We start from the raw sequence: 16,233 nt of genomic DNA, 5'->3' as shown, positions 1-16,233 counted from the left end.
TGGATTATCCAAAAATTAAGTAAAAAGAGGGGCACTAAACAGTAACTCTGGTTTTTTGTTGGTTTGTTTGTTTGTTTAATATATATTTTTATTGATTTCAGAGAGAAAGGGAGAGGGAGGGAGAGAGAAACATCAATGATGAGAGAGAATCATCGATTGGCTGCCTCCTGCACACCCCCTATTGGGGATCGAGCCCGCAAACCCGAGCCCTTAACCAGAATCCAACCTGGGAACCTTCAGTCCGCCGGCTGACGCTCTAGCCACTGAGCCAAACTGGCTAGGGCAGTAACTCTGTTTTTATCTTAAAGCCCTAATGTATTGGAAAATAATGAGAGGTGAATTGGAAAATACACAAAAAGGTCGTTATATAATATGTTTTGATGAATTATAACCATTCTGTCTTAGATTTATTGCACTTTTTTTGATCCTTAGAAAATGGTAGCACTCACCACAAAACCACAGTACATAAATTGCCAAGTGTGGCTGAATTGCACATTCCTTTTAGAAGAACGTATTACTGGTAAGCCTTTTAGCCATAAGAAATGGTCAACATTCATAGACTTGAGGCAGTGTATTAAAAGAGAAAATTGGGAGGCTTTATTTTTAAGAAGAGGTAGTGTACATCATTATGTTACTTCATCTATTAATGTTTATTATTTTTCTTTAGAAAGTAAATTAGTATAGGATTATAAAGTTGAGAAATCTATAGTTTGGTAACATGATTCATTGCTCCCTTTTAGCTTATAAAGAACTCTAAACATAATAGCTAACCTAAATTAAGTAGCATTCATATGATTGATTTAGTATGTTGCTGTTATTTTATTTTTGCAAATAACTGGTTAACGATGTAAAATTATTAAATATGACATCTGTTTTATGCTAAAGACAGATTATAATTACCTTGTTTTTAATCTTGAATGGTTGTTAGTATTTGAATTTTAGATTTTTTTTTACATAGCTATAATTCTTATATTTGAACTTGTAGAAAAATAGCTTGATATTATAGATTTGCGGGGGAGGGAATTTTGCTTTGCTCTCGTAAATTTGTAACATCATGTTCTAAGAAATATAATTCTACTAATTTGCTGTTAAAAATAATTTTGAAATTTTTCATGTTTAATGACATTTGTAAATTCTTTTAAAGTTAAAAAATGTGAAGTGCACACTCATCATACGAGGAATACAACTGTCCATGGCTTGTAGGCAATTTGAATCTTAATTCTTATGTACTATAACACCTCATTGACCCCCTCGTCGTCAGGGAATGAGGCATTCTCTGAACGTGCTATGTAATTTAAGCTGATCTCTTAAAGTACTGAATCACAAAAATAGACAAGAAGACTGGTTGTATTGTTTACTTTCCCTCTGAAATAAACAATACATTTCATACTTGAAATTTTATGATTCAAACCATCATCTTGAGTGAGAATTATATTGTGTGGTTATAATTTATATATGGTAGGTAATAAAACATTAAAAGGGGAAAAAATGTGAAGTGCATCAGTTATTACCTAACTGGCACTTGATGACATATGTACATAATACATCAATAATGTAAAATGTGCTTAAAATTGTATACATAACTAGGCAGGTAATAGAATTATTTTTCTGGCTAAATCCTAAAATCTTACAAACCTTCCAAAAGGTTTCAAAATTTGCTTTAACTTTTATTTAAAAAATTATAGCATCATCCTGCTATTTTTATTGCATATCATTACTTCTTTCTATCATAGTTATTCTTTAAAGAATAACTCAACTGCAGTGTGGTAATGTCAGGCAATCCACAGAAAAGACACATTATAATTAGTGATAAGAAACTGCTAACATCATATTGACAACCAAAGATAAGTTGAAACATTCTGCCTTCACAGTAGACATCCTGGGGAAGTTAGTGTTAATAGTTGTTGGGGTCAGAGGGGCTTTGCAGTCGTTCTGTTAACATTTCACATAGGTATTTATTTCTAAAAATCACCATGCTTTGCAAATTGTACCAAAAACAAACAAACAGGGTTTATGGAAAAAAATAGAATTTGGGGTACAACACTCAAAAACTTCATTAAGTGAACATTAAAAAAAGATAGGAACCTTAAAAAAGCATGTATAAATGTTAAGCGGTTAAGAAATATATAAATATTTATACAGTCCCAGGTTCGATTCCGGTCAAGGGCATGTACCTGGGTTGCGGGCACATCCCCAGTGGGAGATGTGCAGGAGGCAGCTGATCGATGTTTCTCTCCCATCGATGTTACTAACTATCTATCTCTCTCCCTTTCTCTCTGTAAAAAATCAATAAAATATATTTTAAAAAAAAAAAAATAAATAAAAATAAAAAAAGATAGGAACCTTAAAAAAGCATGTATAAATGTTAAGCGGTTAAGAAATATATAAATATTTATACAGCATTTATACAAATAAATATTGTTCTTTGCTTTGAAAAAGCCTGAAATTTGCTTATGGAAGTGAACGTAAGTGTGGCAGCTTATTATTGTGAAGTGGTCAAAGGAGGGTTTTCTGAAATCAGAAGGAAAGTTGTAACACAAGATGTGGATGGATGTGACCAACTGACTGCATACAGATGCAGTGAGTGAGGGAGCTAGCAGATGTTTGAGGTGTGTTCATATTTACATTTTGTGTATTCATTAACTTGTTTCAGGTGAATATGATTTTCTGTATTCATCTGGTATTTCTCACAGACAAAATCACAGCAAAATTTACTTAATGTTCAAATTGTTCCCTAATATATCAATTATATTGGAACAAATATGCAGTTTCAAGGCAAGGTATTATAGCAGCACTGACTTATAGCTGAGGGTAAGGAAATCACTTTAGTTTGGAGAGACTACTACTTTTTATAGTAGTCTTTAAAATAGATATGTATTCTGATGCATAGAGATTCCTTGCAACAGATATTTACTAAGCATCTTCTAGTTGCCATACACTTTCTAAATATTTAGGATACAGCAGTGAATAAGTTACTTTCTCCATTTTGAAACTAATCCTATATAATAAAGAGCTAATACGCTAATTAGACTGAACAGCAGTACGACTGTCTGGACAATCTTCCGAACAAAGCCGGGGCTGTGAGGGCCGGCCGAGGCTGAGAGGGCCAGCTGGGGCTGTGAGGGGCTGCGAGGGCTGAGCCCCTTGCACAGATTTTGTGCATTAGGCCTCTAGTGTTACTATAAAGAATTTGTTGCCAAGAGTTGGTTTTCAAGAGGTAAAATTGGACAGATATGTGAAAGAGGAAGTCTAGCAAGGAGTCTACTGAACAACAAGGCTTTTCTCTAACCTCTCAAATTACATACTTTTACAAGATTTCCTAGATCCTGTGTAACTCGAGATTCCTATATTCACAGAAAAAAAAAATTATCTCCAGAGCTTACATCCCAAGTGCCCATCAGTAGATGAGTAGATAAAAAAAAAAAAACAGTGGTACATTTACTGGAATACTATGCAGCAGTAAAAAAGAAGGATCTCTTACCCTTTGAGACAGCACGGAGGGACCTGGAAAGTATGCTAAGCGAAATAAGCCAGTCAGAGAAAGACAAGTATCACACGATCTTACTCATATGTGGAATCTAAAGAACAAAATACTTCCTAAATATCTTTTAAGTTTTTCCTTCTACTCGGTCTCCATTGGTTTCTCTGCAATTACAAGCTGTTACATTTCCTGGTTAGACTACAGCAGTTTTCTAACTGGTCTTCTCACATATTCTTTTGCCCTTTTCTCTGTTATAGCCAGCCGTTCTCCAAATATATGTTATTTCTCAATCATATCACCTTCCCTACTTCTGAGCTTAAATCCTTCAAGTGGCTTCCCATTACTCTGAAAGTAAAACCTCCAAATTTTAATGGCCTATAAAGCACTTCATGATTTGGGCCCTACCTTTTTCTTGCTCTGTTCTCTACAATTTTCCATAATGTACCATACCACCTTTTAATTTCTGTTTTTGAATGATGTGAAAAAGATGAAAAAATTGACTGATAGCAAGATAAACTGAGATGGCAGGCATCAGATCTGGTAGCAGAAGGAGACAGACAAAAGATAAAATAGTGGGCAAGTTAAAATTGTTACCTAAATATGAACGTGTATTTAACCCATGGGTTTCTGTGGCCTGGAGAGCAAGGGCATTATAAATGAGACATAGTAAAGACTGAATTCTATTGTGTTCCTCCAATTAGTATTGATATTTGGTTGGTTGCTTTGTATGCTTGCTTGTCTGTTTTAGTTAACTTGGCTGAACTCAAACTATAGACTGAAATCTCAGTTTTGTTATTTTAGCCTTAGCCTGGCTGCTTGGAATCACTCACATATGTGTAGTTTGGGGATCAGAGATGTGTGTAGATAGAATATGTAGAATTTGGTGCTTCTGTTCTTTCTGTGATTTACTCACTAGTTTTCAGCTGTTGTGGTTATGTCAAAGTCTGTCCTTTGTTTCAGTAAGCGAGTAAGGTTGCAGGTTTTCTGTCTAGGTTTTATCTACCCGAACCAACTGGGGCCTGCTTTCTGGCTATAAGCTATTTTTAAAAATGGAAAGTCACCCTATGCTGTACTCTCTCCTAAGTACTGACTCCCTTCTCCCCATCCGTAGCACCACCACCACCACCCCATTGCTGTTTCTGCTTTCTGCCTTCAAGTAGTTGCTTTTTATACTTTGTCTATTGTTTATAGTTGTTCTTGGTGAGAGAGTTGGTCTAGTAGGAGCTACGTAGCCATTACAGAAAGTAAAACCCCCAAATACATTTGTACATTTGAACGGTTTCTTCATTTGTGTACTTGATAGTCTTTATGAGAAAAGCAAGTGTGATAGTTTTTTAAAGAATTTTAGAGCTTTCTGTATATGTTTTAATAATGAAATAAGTTGAAATTTATTTTCATGATTTATCCTCTTTTAAGTAATAAAATGTTCCTGAATTAGACTGAAAATGTATTTGCTTCGTACTCTGGATAAGCTTCTCCCTCTAGATATTTGCTTCTGGGAGCAGCAAATATCTAGATCATTAGAAATGTCGTGAAACAAAGGAATTTGAAGAAATCAAACAGTAAAACCTTCATTTCATCGAAATGTTGCTTTTTTGAGCTAGATCCTGGAGAGACAGCAGTAAACTTCAAAGTTCTTAATCCTGTGGAGCTAACATTTTGGAGATACCTAGATAGATAATAAGTATATGTCATGTATCGATAAATGCTATGAAGAAAAAGGGTATAAGAATGTGATGGGTTGGTAGACAAGTGTGGCATTATTTTAGATAGATTGGTCAGGGAAGCTGTTTCTGAGACAGTGACATTTGGTTAGAGATCTTCATGAGGTAAGAGAAGGAGCCATGCAAGCAATCCGAGGGGAAAGTATCCCAGACACAAGGAACAGCCAGTCCAAAAGCCTAAGGGAGGAATGAGATTGGCTTCTTTGAGAAATCAAAGAACCAAAGGCTCAGTTCAGAACTGAGGGAACACGGAGAATGGTAGGAGATGAAGTTTGAGGGCTGGTAGTTAGCCAGGAGCTGTGTGTTGTAGGATTTTGAGCAGGGAGAATGACTGACTTAATTTTTACAAAGATCACACCCCTCAGTAGAGTGGGGGATGCATGTAGAACAAAGAGTGAAGCAGGGAAGATATCAGTTAGGAGACCTTTGCTTTCAGTCTAGGTCAGTGGTTCTCAACCGTCCTAATGCCGCGACCCTTTAATACAGTTCCTCATGTGGTGACCCCCAATTTCATTGTTACAAATTGAACATAATTAAAGCATAGTGATTAATCACAAAAACAATATGTAATTATATATGTCTTTTCCGATGGTCTTAGGCCACCCCTGTGAAAGGGTTGTTCAACCCCGAAAGGGGTTGCGACCCACAGGTTGAGAACCGCTGATCTAGGTGAATTATGATGGTGGCTTGGACAAAAGCAGTAACAGAGATGGAGAAATTCAGATTCAGAATTTTTTTTGCAGATATGTCTAACATGATTTGATGATGGATTAGATATGGGATGTTAGAGGAGGAGCAACTGTATGAATGATGGTACTATTTGCTTAGATGAAAAAGACTGGGAAAGGATTGGTTTGGATGGGGGGACATTAAGAATTTGATTTTGGACACACGAAGAATTTTGGATATACAGAAGGAGATATGTCAGGCAGGCAGCAGGCCATATTAGTCTGGGACTCCAGGGTGAGAGCTCCCTTGGAGTTGGAGATACAAATTTGCAAAGCCTCTGTTTAAAGCAGTGTGTTTGGATGAGATTACCTTGAAGAGGAGGAGTGTAGGTATAGTTGAAAAGAAACCCTAGACCTGAACTCCCTAGCCCACCAACATTTAGATGTCAAGAAAAGGAAGAGAATCTGAAAAAACTGAGAAGGAGCTGCCATTGAGTAGGACGAAAACCAGAAGAGTATAAATCTTGGAAGTCAAGTAAAGAAATTGTTTAAAGAATGAGGGAGTGACTGAGGAGAGGTCTGTAAGATGAAGACTGAGGACTGACCTTTAGTTTGAAAATCCGAAGGTCTGTGACAGCTTTGATAAAGTATAGTTTCAGTGCAGGAAAGGCTATGAAACCCTGATTGGGATAGATTTATAAGAGATTAGGAGGAAGGAAATGAAGATGATTAAGTATAAACAACCCTTTCCAGGAGTTTTAGTCCAGAGGCGGGAAGGGGCAGAGTGAAGTCAAGGGTAGCTTTCTCAAGATGAGCAGCACCCCTTAAATTATTTTTAAATATCATTTACTAACTTTCAGTGCTTTTCTCCTGCAGCCCTTTTGTAGAAACACTTTCAGTGCTGAAATTGTGTGTGTATGTGTCTTACATAGAACTAGATTTTGGAAATTTATATTGCAAGTAACTTGGTTTGACAGTGCTTTCACCTAATATGTAACCAAGCTAGTCACATAGAATTAAGTAAAATTTAATCAGATGATAATAAAAATCTAAAGGGCTGAACTGTGCATGCTCTCTAAGTGACTTATTCTGTTGTGGACTCAGGAATTCTGTCATAACTAAATTTACTAAAAAATAGTTTAATATCAACTGTTAACACTGAAAACTGTCTACAAAGTGCTAGATTTACAATAATGAATCAAAGAGACCTAATTTCTATATTCATGGAGTTTACAGACCTGTATTTTTTTAAGGTTATGTTAATGAGGTTAAAAGAAATACTACAGATAAGAAATTTGTTTTAAAGAGACTGTCTTTCTGTTAAATTTATCCTAAAATGAAATGTATTTTAATTATTAAGCAAATGCCATGATTGTAAATATTTTATTATGCTATTTTAGTTTAATATACTTATATACTATTTATATCCCAGAGAGGCTTAAATAAGAATCAACGTGGTTTACATTAGGAATAAAAATAAGGTAGACAGTTGTCAACTTTGGCCACACATTAGAATCACTTGAGGAACTTTAAAAAACTTATATGCACAGGCTCCTCCCCAACCAATTAAATCAGAATCTCTGGAGTTGAGGCCAAGCATTACTATTTTTTAAATACTGATTTAATGGAAACACAGAATAAAGTGCTTCTAAGCACCTGAGAATGAATTGATTACACTTGAGGATTAAGTCTATCTGAAAATTAACAGAAAATGTCAAATGTATTGGGTTATAGGTAATTTTTTAAACAAAACATGCAAAGTTATTTGTAGGACCAAAGTTTTTCAGGTTCTTAATTTTATGTAGAATAAATGAGAATTACTCTCCTCAGGCCATCCTCTAATCATTAAGAAAAAAAATCAGCCCTAACTGGTTTGGCTCAGTGGATAGAGCATCGTTGGCCTGCAGACTAAAGGGTCCCAGGTTCGATTCCAGTCAAGGGCATGTACGTTGGTTGCGAGCACATCCCCAGTAGGGGGTGTGCAGGAGGCAACTGATCGATGTTTCTCTCTCATCATCGATGTTTCTAATTCTCTATCCCTCTCCCTTCCTCTCTGTAAAAAAATCAATAAAATATATATATTTTTAAAATAAGTAAAGTTAGTCACTTTCCCCTTTTAAAAGAATGAGGGAGACTACCTGGACGATAATTTCTTTTTTAAATACCTATGGGCACAGCAGCTTGCCATTAGGAGTTAAAAACTGAAAAGATAGTATAACTTATGTGGAAAGCATTGTAGGACTCAATAATATTTTTATAATTTATATTAAATAAGTACTAGAGCACAATACCCTTTTGTATTGAAATTTTAAATCCACAACAATATTCATTCTATAATCAGTTCTCATTAAATTTTTTTTTTCTTTCTTTCACAGAAAATGCTTGGACAGAAGAGATGAGTACTATTTCCACTAAGGCCTAGAACTGCCTACTGTATAAGTAGTCCTGATCGGGCAATATACGAATGGCCCAAGGAAGCCACCAAATTGATTTTCAGGTTTTACATGACCTGCGACAAAAATTCCCTGAAGTACCTGAAGTTGTTGTATCCAGGTGCATGTTACAGGTCAGTGTTCAATGATTTCTGAATCTATTAATACAAACCTGGTACTTTGTTAAACATTGGAAGAAAACTCTTATCTTCTTGTTGGCATTAATGTGCTATGATGAAAAGAGATGAGCTTTGGTGTCTTATAGTTATGTGGCCTTTAACTAGTTATTTAGTCTCTATCCCATCTGTAAAATGGACAATACCTACCTTGTAAAGTAGTTGTGAGGATGAAATGAGATCCCAGTAAGCATTGGTACATGGCTTATACTTACTATGAGCTTGCTTTACTCTTTCCCCTCCTATTTTACCAGGTCGAAATGTGAAAGTGAGAAAAATCATTAAATAGGAGTCGAGACTCACTCTTGGGTTCTAATCCTAAATAGGTACCCCAAGCATATTTGGCAAGTACTATGTCTTCTTTGTGCTTGAGTTTTGTTATCTATAAAAATGAAGGAATTGACTTGACAAACTCTAACAACCCAATTCTAAAGAAAAAAAGTTTGTCTTTATATTTTTAAATTAATCTGTAAGTTTTCCAATTAATATCACTAAACAGCTAATAAATTTTTATATTTTATTAGTATGCACAATTTCAGAAATCCATACTTCTAAATATTTAGTGATATTGTGCCTTCTCATTTGATTAAACTAGAAATCTGTCAGAACTATTTTTTAGTTCAAATAGAGATAAAAGAGTAATTTGGATTTAAACATATTTACTCTTGACAAATTATTTTTAAAGTTTGAATTTGTATGAAAATTTTAAAGACCATTTGATATTAAGTGACTTCATTTTGTTCACACCCTTATTGCCTTCTTTTTTAATATTTTTAGTGATTTCAGAGAGGAAGAGGAGGAGAAGAGGTAGAGAGAGAGAAATATCAATGATGAGAGAGAATCATTGATCAGCTACCTCCTGCACCCCCCACATTGGGGATTGAACCAGAAACCCAGGCATGTGCCCTGACCAGGAATTTGACTATGACCTCCTGGTTCATAGGTCGATGCTCAGCTGCTGAGCCACAACCAGCCGGGCCACCCTTATTACCTTTTATTCGTACATGTAATTGGTGTGTGCCTGCCTTTACTCTAACCTTGTTTGGTATCTCCCATCCATCCTCCTCACTCTTGCCAAAGTGTCTTTCTAAATGCTGATTTTAGCACATATTTACCTGCTTAAACCTTGTTATTGTTCCTCGTATCTTCAGAATAAAGTTCACATCTTGACTGGGGAATAACTAGGTCTGTGATCTGGAATTTGCCTTCTTCTGCAGCGTGATCTCTAGCCCAGTCTTTCCTCCTTACACCCTATGCTGTAGTCATCCTCTGTTGGAATTCTCTGAATATGCCTAGCTCTTTAAATAATATAGTGTTGAAAATGTTTTAATACTATAATGCCCAAAGAGTAGATCTCACCACACACACAAAAAAAGTTGACTCTCTGAAGTGATGGATGTGTTAATTAAATTGATTGTGGTACTTTCACAATATGTAAATACATGAAATCATTGCATAGTATATCTGTAAAAAATCATATTGTACAACCTGAATATGTAAAATTTTTATTTGTTAATCATACGTCAGCAAAGCTGTGAGGAAATAAGTAAAAATAAAATTTAAAAACAATAAATAGCATATGTTTTGGTGATAAACAGGTTTGAGTTCAAGTTTTGACAGTTTCTAGGAGTATTTAACTTCTCTGATTCTCATTTTTCTCAACTGTACAATGGGAATAAAAAAACTTCACAGAGTATTAAATATACTACAGGTAAAGCAATTAGTAGGGGGCGTATTAAGAATGGAGTCAGAGATTAAAGAAAGTATAAGCAGGAGCAGAGATAGTGGGGGAAGGTGTCTCCCCTAGAACCCAGGTACCTCTTCCTAATTTTTCAAATAGAATTTTGTGATAAAATAAGACTATGCTGAGAATGTTCCATGAGTCACAGAAAAATACTATAGGATCTGCAGTAAAATTTTGTAAGAGTTAATATTGAAAGGACTGTTTAGAACAGTTTCCCAATAGCACAGCTATAGAGATTTTAAAGCACCTTAACTGGGACTAAAGCATAGAACCTTTTGTAAAATTATTTAAAATATTTTCTGTTTTTATGTTTTTAATTTTCAATTACAGTTGACATTCTATTTAAAATATTTTCAAAAAATAAAGAACTGTATTACTCTTACAGTATAATCTTCAGGAGGGTGTATTAAGCTAAGAAAACAAAACAGATCAGTATATATAGATGAGAGCAGAGGGAATAAATATATACATGTTTATATATTTGCCCATGTTTGCATGAAGAAATGCTGGTAGGGTTAAAAACACAATAAAAAAACTGTTACCGATAGTGGGCAAGAGGAAACGAGTCAGATATCACCTTCCCTGTGTTAATCTGATTTTACAAATCAAACCTTCCTACAACATGAACTCTGTTTTGCTTGCCAGATACCCATGAGGCAGACCATATACTCTTTCATATTCAGTTATTAATCATTCTGAGCATCCCAGTAATGTGCTGTTTAGCTGATGGGACAAGAAATTTAATAAGAAAGGAACAGGGAGGGCAACTCGGGGGATACAACTAGAGTGTAAGTCTTCCCAAATTTGGAGAAATAATTTTAAATTGTAAAGGTAAATTAAGCTACATCTAAATGTAGTATACATCTATTTAGTGACAGCCTTTCTTTGGAAGCTGCTCTCCCTTTCTCAATTGTGTTGGTATCTGTCCTTTCTCTGGAGAGATCCTCTTTATAATGTACTGGTTTAGAACTTTTCTAGATGGAAAAAAAAAACACATAGTATACAAAATATAAGAAATAAGTAGTTACAGGATCATGCCCCACTGGCACTTTTCTTCTTAAACATCATGCTTCTTAGGAGAACATAAGGCTCTATCCTCTGTTCTCTTCTGAACTTTATTTACTGCTCAGATCCCTGTTTCTGGAACTACTCACATCACTTCCTTGTGCTCTGGAGTCTCTAAGATAGCTATATTATCAGTAGGTGTAGTTCATATCTTTAAAATTGATTGATGTTTGGTGATAAATCTTAGAATAGTATGAAAATATAGCATAGTTGGTACTTTGATTTTTTTAACTGAATTTTTCACTATTCTCTTAATATGATTGAATCTGTAAGTTTAAAATTGCTATTTCTTTTCAAAGTAATGCATTAAGTAGTGTTCATTCTTTTTTTGTAAAACTTAGTATCCTTAGTTGATGCCTTCTTAGATGACCTCCACCTGTAGTCTTTATCCATATTTCTGTTAAAACACCTACCATTCTGTATTATATTTGTGTACACATTAATCTCCTCCACTGGACTGTGAGATCTTTAAGAGTAGTGATTGTATTCCTTTCTACTTGCCTAATGGGTGCTCAGTAGATACTGGTTGAAAGAGTGAATGAATAAGAGTTTGAGAAGGATGATCATAATGTATACTTTGATTACTATCTATAATCTCCATATCTGTACAAGAAGCTTGGGGAAGAATGAAAGAGGAACTGGAATTGTAATTCCGGTTCTTTCGTAGCTTTGAAGAGATTGCAGATTTGTATGTATACAAAAAAGTAATGATGCTCAACCTTTAAAAAACTCATCCCACCTGTTTTGATACACTTAAAAGGAATCCTCTACAGTTTCCCAGTAAAAGTAGTAAGGGCTTACTTGAGAAATAGTTGATTCCAGGTCTAGGGTATGGAATGTACAAGGTGAGCTGAGCATTTTTTCATGTTGGAAAGCAAGGGAGCTTTGAAAACTACTGGGTTCATGTCAATGTACATGGGAAGCAATTTGAAGTTATTCCTGCTAGCCTGGAAATAGGGTATAATGAAAACAACCAGTTACACACATCAGAATGTTAAAGACACAGGAGTTTATAATGATACAAAAAAATCTTAGTCACCTTTGGAGGTTGCAAGGGTACCAATTCATTACTCTACAAACCAGTACAGAGAAATTATTTATTTATCCTGCCTCTTTTGTGCAAAAACTAACCATGCCTACATACTAACCATGCCTACATATTCTGCAGTAGCCTACAATTTTACTCTCTGTTGAATTTCAGTACCACTTATTATTTGGCAAATACTCAACATTTTAATGTTACCTTTTCAAAAGCCCATGCTTGGTTTGTCTCTCTAATCTGGTTGCAAACTCTTCTAGGGAAAAGTTGGGTTTTATATGTCATTGAGTCTTCTGCAATCTCAGACAGGGTTCTGTGCGTATTGTGGGTGTTTAATAAATACGTTTATGGATAATTTATGAATAGTGATTAGTCTCTTCTGAGGATTCTTTAGAAAAAATCTGGTTGGTTTTTTGTTTTGCTTTGTTTCTTATTTCTCTGGAGTGTATTTAAGTACTACAAATTTTTTGAAAGGTGATTTTAAAAGGATTTCTATAGCACTTAAAGATGTAAAATATTTAATCATACAGTAGTATATGCTTAAGTTGAATGATCAGCACTCAAATTGTATTTTTAATTAGGTTGTAGTTTTATTTGCATGAGTTCATTTTACTATAAAATAGCTTCACAATAAAATAATGACTTGGTTCACTTAGCTATTGCTAGTTAGAGAACGTTTCCATTATATTGGTAATAAGGATTTTTAATTCAATTCTTTGCATCAAAATATTTCTTCTCAAATTAGTTTCAAATATATCTTACAATTTTTTTAACTAACATTTGTTGATTACGTAATATTTTAGTAATAATGAGCATAAACATTAGCTTATGGTTCTTAACATCAAGCTGTTTTTATTTTATTTTATAGAATAATAATAACCTGGATGCCTGCTGTGCAGTTCTCTCTCAGGAGAGTACACGGTATCTTTATGGTGAAGGAGACTTGAATTTTTCAGATGATTCTGGAATTTCTGGTCTACGCAATCACATGACTTCTCTCAACTTGGACTTGCAGTCACAGAATGTTTACCACCATGGAAGAGAAGGAAATAGAATGAATGGAAGTAGGACTCTAACGCACAGCATTAGTGATGGACAACTTCAAGGTGGTCAGTCCAATAATGAACTATTTCAGCAGGAGCCACAGACAGCACCAGCTCACGTTCCTCAAGGCTTTAACGTTTTTGGAATATCCAATACATCTGGTGCTTCAAATTCAGCACCACATCTTGGATTTCACTTAGGCAGCAAAGGAACATCTAACTTTTCTCAACCAACTACCAGATTTAATCCCATCATGGTAACTTTAGCCCCAAATATCCAGACTGGTCGTAATACTCCTACATCTTTGCACATACATGGTGTACCTCCACCTGTACTTAACAGTCCACAGGGAAATTCTATCTATATTAGGCCTTACATTACAACTCCTAGTGGTACAACTCGACAGACACAGCATTCTGGCTGGGTATCTCAGTTTAATCCCATGAACTCGCAACAAGTCTATCAACCTTCACAACCTGGTCCCTGGACTACTTATCCTGCATCTAATCCTTTGTCACATACCTCAGCCCAGCAGCCAAATCAGCAAGGCCACCAGACCTCTCATGTCTACATGCCCATCAGTTCACCTACCACCCCACAACCACCAACAATTCATTCATCTGGTAGCTCACAGTCTTCTGCCCATAGCCAATATAACATTCAGAATATTTCAACAGGACCTCGAAAAAACCAGATTGAAATCAAACTTGAACCTCCACAAAGAAACAGCTCTTCAAAATTGCGTTCTTCTGGACCTCGAACTTCCAGCAGTTCCTCTTCTGTCAACAGTCAAACCTTAAATAGAAATCAGCCCACTGTTTACATAGCTGCCAGTCCCCCAAATACTGATGAGGTGATGTCCCGTAGTCAACCTAAGGTCTATATTTCAGCCAATGCCACCACAGGAGATGATCAGGTCATCCGGAATCAGCCTACCCTCTTCATATCCACAAACTCTGGAGCATCTGCCACCTCCAGGAATATGTCTGGGCAAGTGAGCATGGGTCCTGCCTTTATTCATCACCACCCTCCCAAAAGTCGAGCAATAGGCAATAACTCTGCAACTTCTCCTCGAGTGGTGGTCACTCAGCCCAATACAAAATATACTTTCAAAATTACAGTTTCTCCCAATAAACCCCCTGCAGTTTCACCAGGGGTTGTATCCCCTACCTTTGAACTTACAAATCTTCTAAATCATCCAGATCATTATGTAGAAACAGAGAATATACAACACCTCACGGACCCTACTTTAGCACATGTGGATAGAATAAGTGAAGCACGGAAGTTGAGTATGGGATCTGATGATGCTGCCTACACACAAGGTAATAATTATAATAATAATAATAATACTGAAGGGGGATCATTTTCCATTCCGGGCTTAGTGCTGTACATTTGATTTCACTGCAGAAATTGAGCATCAGCATTTTTACTTCATCTTTTAAGAGTCTTTGCAAGTATTCATATAAATTTTAAATTTCAATTTTGTTATTGTATATAACTTGAAGTTTGAATGATCGAGTTGTGAAATGTTTAGAATAATCAACTCTTATTTATTTTTTTAATGTTTATAACACATTTTCAGTTACTGTTTTACCTATGGTGATGCTTACTTTCCCTTTAAAATTACTGCAAATAAAAGTTCATAAAAACATTTTAATAAGAGTTAGTGGACTATAGTAAGTCTGTCTTCTTTGATCAGAATTCTCTTCATTTCTCTAATACATGTTCTTCATCTTATTTTATATCAAAGTCTATATTGCTATGATTCCTAGAATAATTTAAAGAAAAATTTGAATTCTGTTAATATTTGTCTCTTTCAGCCTCACTTTAAAAAATAAGTTAATGCAACCTTTCCTGTTATTTGGAATTGTCAATAAGAATGTTAGTTTTAAATCTATCTCACTTTAGTATCCTTTTCTGAAATAGATTAGTTGATATTGGCATAGTACTAAATTAAATATATACATTAATTTATGTTTCATAAGAAATACATTGTTTGATATGCCCTCTGCTATAGAATGAGCAGAAGAAAAAGAGGTAAATTAATGAAACTTTTACCAGGAACCTGCTCATCTCATCACCAAGTCTGCCTCCATTACCACCACCAGCTCAAAGGAATAAAATTACTTTTGAGTCCTTAAAGTACTACAGGAATCAGAGACAAAAATGAGTGCTGAATAGGAAAAAAAAAAAAAATTTACAGAGAAATTTTAGCTTAAAATCTATAGATATGAAGAAGAGTCTTATTTTACCTATTAAGAACAAATATTGAAATGCAAACTGCTTACCAGTAATAAGGATACTGGCCAGATACCTATCTACACTTTTCTGTTTCACTCATACCACCTGTCTCTACTTAATTTCTGGAAAGTACCAATAAATACTTTATCATTCACTGTATTCTGAGACTTTCTGGTGTTTTCTCCCATTCATAGAATATGCTTTTTGTAATATTGGCAACTCATTCAAACCAGTTTTCTTGGAGGGGGTGGAAAGGCCTGCTTCCTGTGTTTCGTTATAATATCCAGAGGCTCTTATAAAACTGAAGTTGCTGCCAAAACTGTTTTCTTATTCTCTAATACCTGTACAGAAATCCACCTGTGGTATTGATCTAACGGTAAACTACAATGTTTTTTTTAATTACTTACTAGTATATAAATATATAAACATTTTTAATGATATTTTAATACTTTCTTTTTCATTTCATTTTTGATCTATATGTCTATTCTTATGTCCATGTCGGTACTACACTGTCTTGATTATTGTTACTTACTTTGTAAGTTTTGAAATTGGGATGTGTAAGTCGTGCTTTGTTCCTTTTCAAAATTATTTTGGCTGTTTGGGATCTCTGACTATTCCA

At 35.0% G+C, this 16,233-nt stretch overlaps 1 protein-coding gene across 8 annotated transcripts in view; it reads left to right on the top strand.

The window, feature by feature from the left end:
* Nucleotides 1-16,233, top strand: part of TAB2 (TGF-beta activated kinase 1/MAP3K7 binding protein 2) — a 62,303-nt gene that overhangs the window by 28,478 nt on the left and 17,592 nt on the right. For 7 of the 8 annotated variants that reach the window (XR_002829397.1, XM_023754160.1, XM_023754161.1 and 4 more), the window contains 2 exons: nucleotides 8,249-8,439; nucleotides 13,198-14,695. Coding sequence is in view for 7 of the 8 variants with exons in the window: in XM_023754160.1 (XP_023609928.1) it covers nucleotides 8,338-8,439; nucleotides 13,198-14,695 (1,600 nt within the window). In the remaining variant the exon portion in view is untranslated. Of the gene's footprint in view, nucleotides 1-432; nucleotides 521-8,248; nucleotides 8,440-13,197; nucleotides 14,696-16,233 lie in introns of all 8 variants that reach the window. The other variant, XM_006089163.2, reaches the window with a different exon arrangement.

This window comes from Myotis lucifugus, unplaced genomic scaffold, assembly GCF_000147115.1.
Source record: "Myotis lucifugus unplaced genomic scaffold, Myoluc2.0 scaffold_57, whole genome shotgun sequence".
NCBI classification, from domain to species: domain Eukaryota; kingdom Metazoa; phylum Chordata; class Mammalia; order Chiroptera; family Vespertilionidae; genus Myotis; species Myotis lucifugus.
The sequence above is the reverse complement of the archived record's forward strand: the minus strand, read 5'-3'. Positions and strand labels throughout refer to the sequence as shown.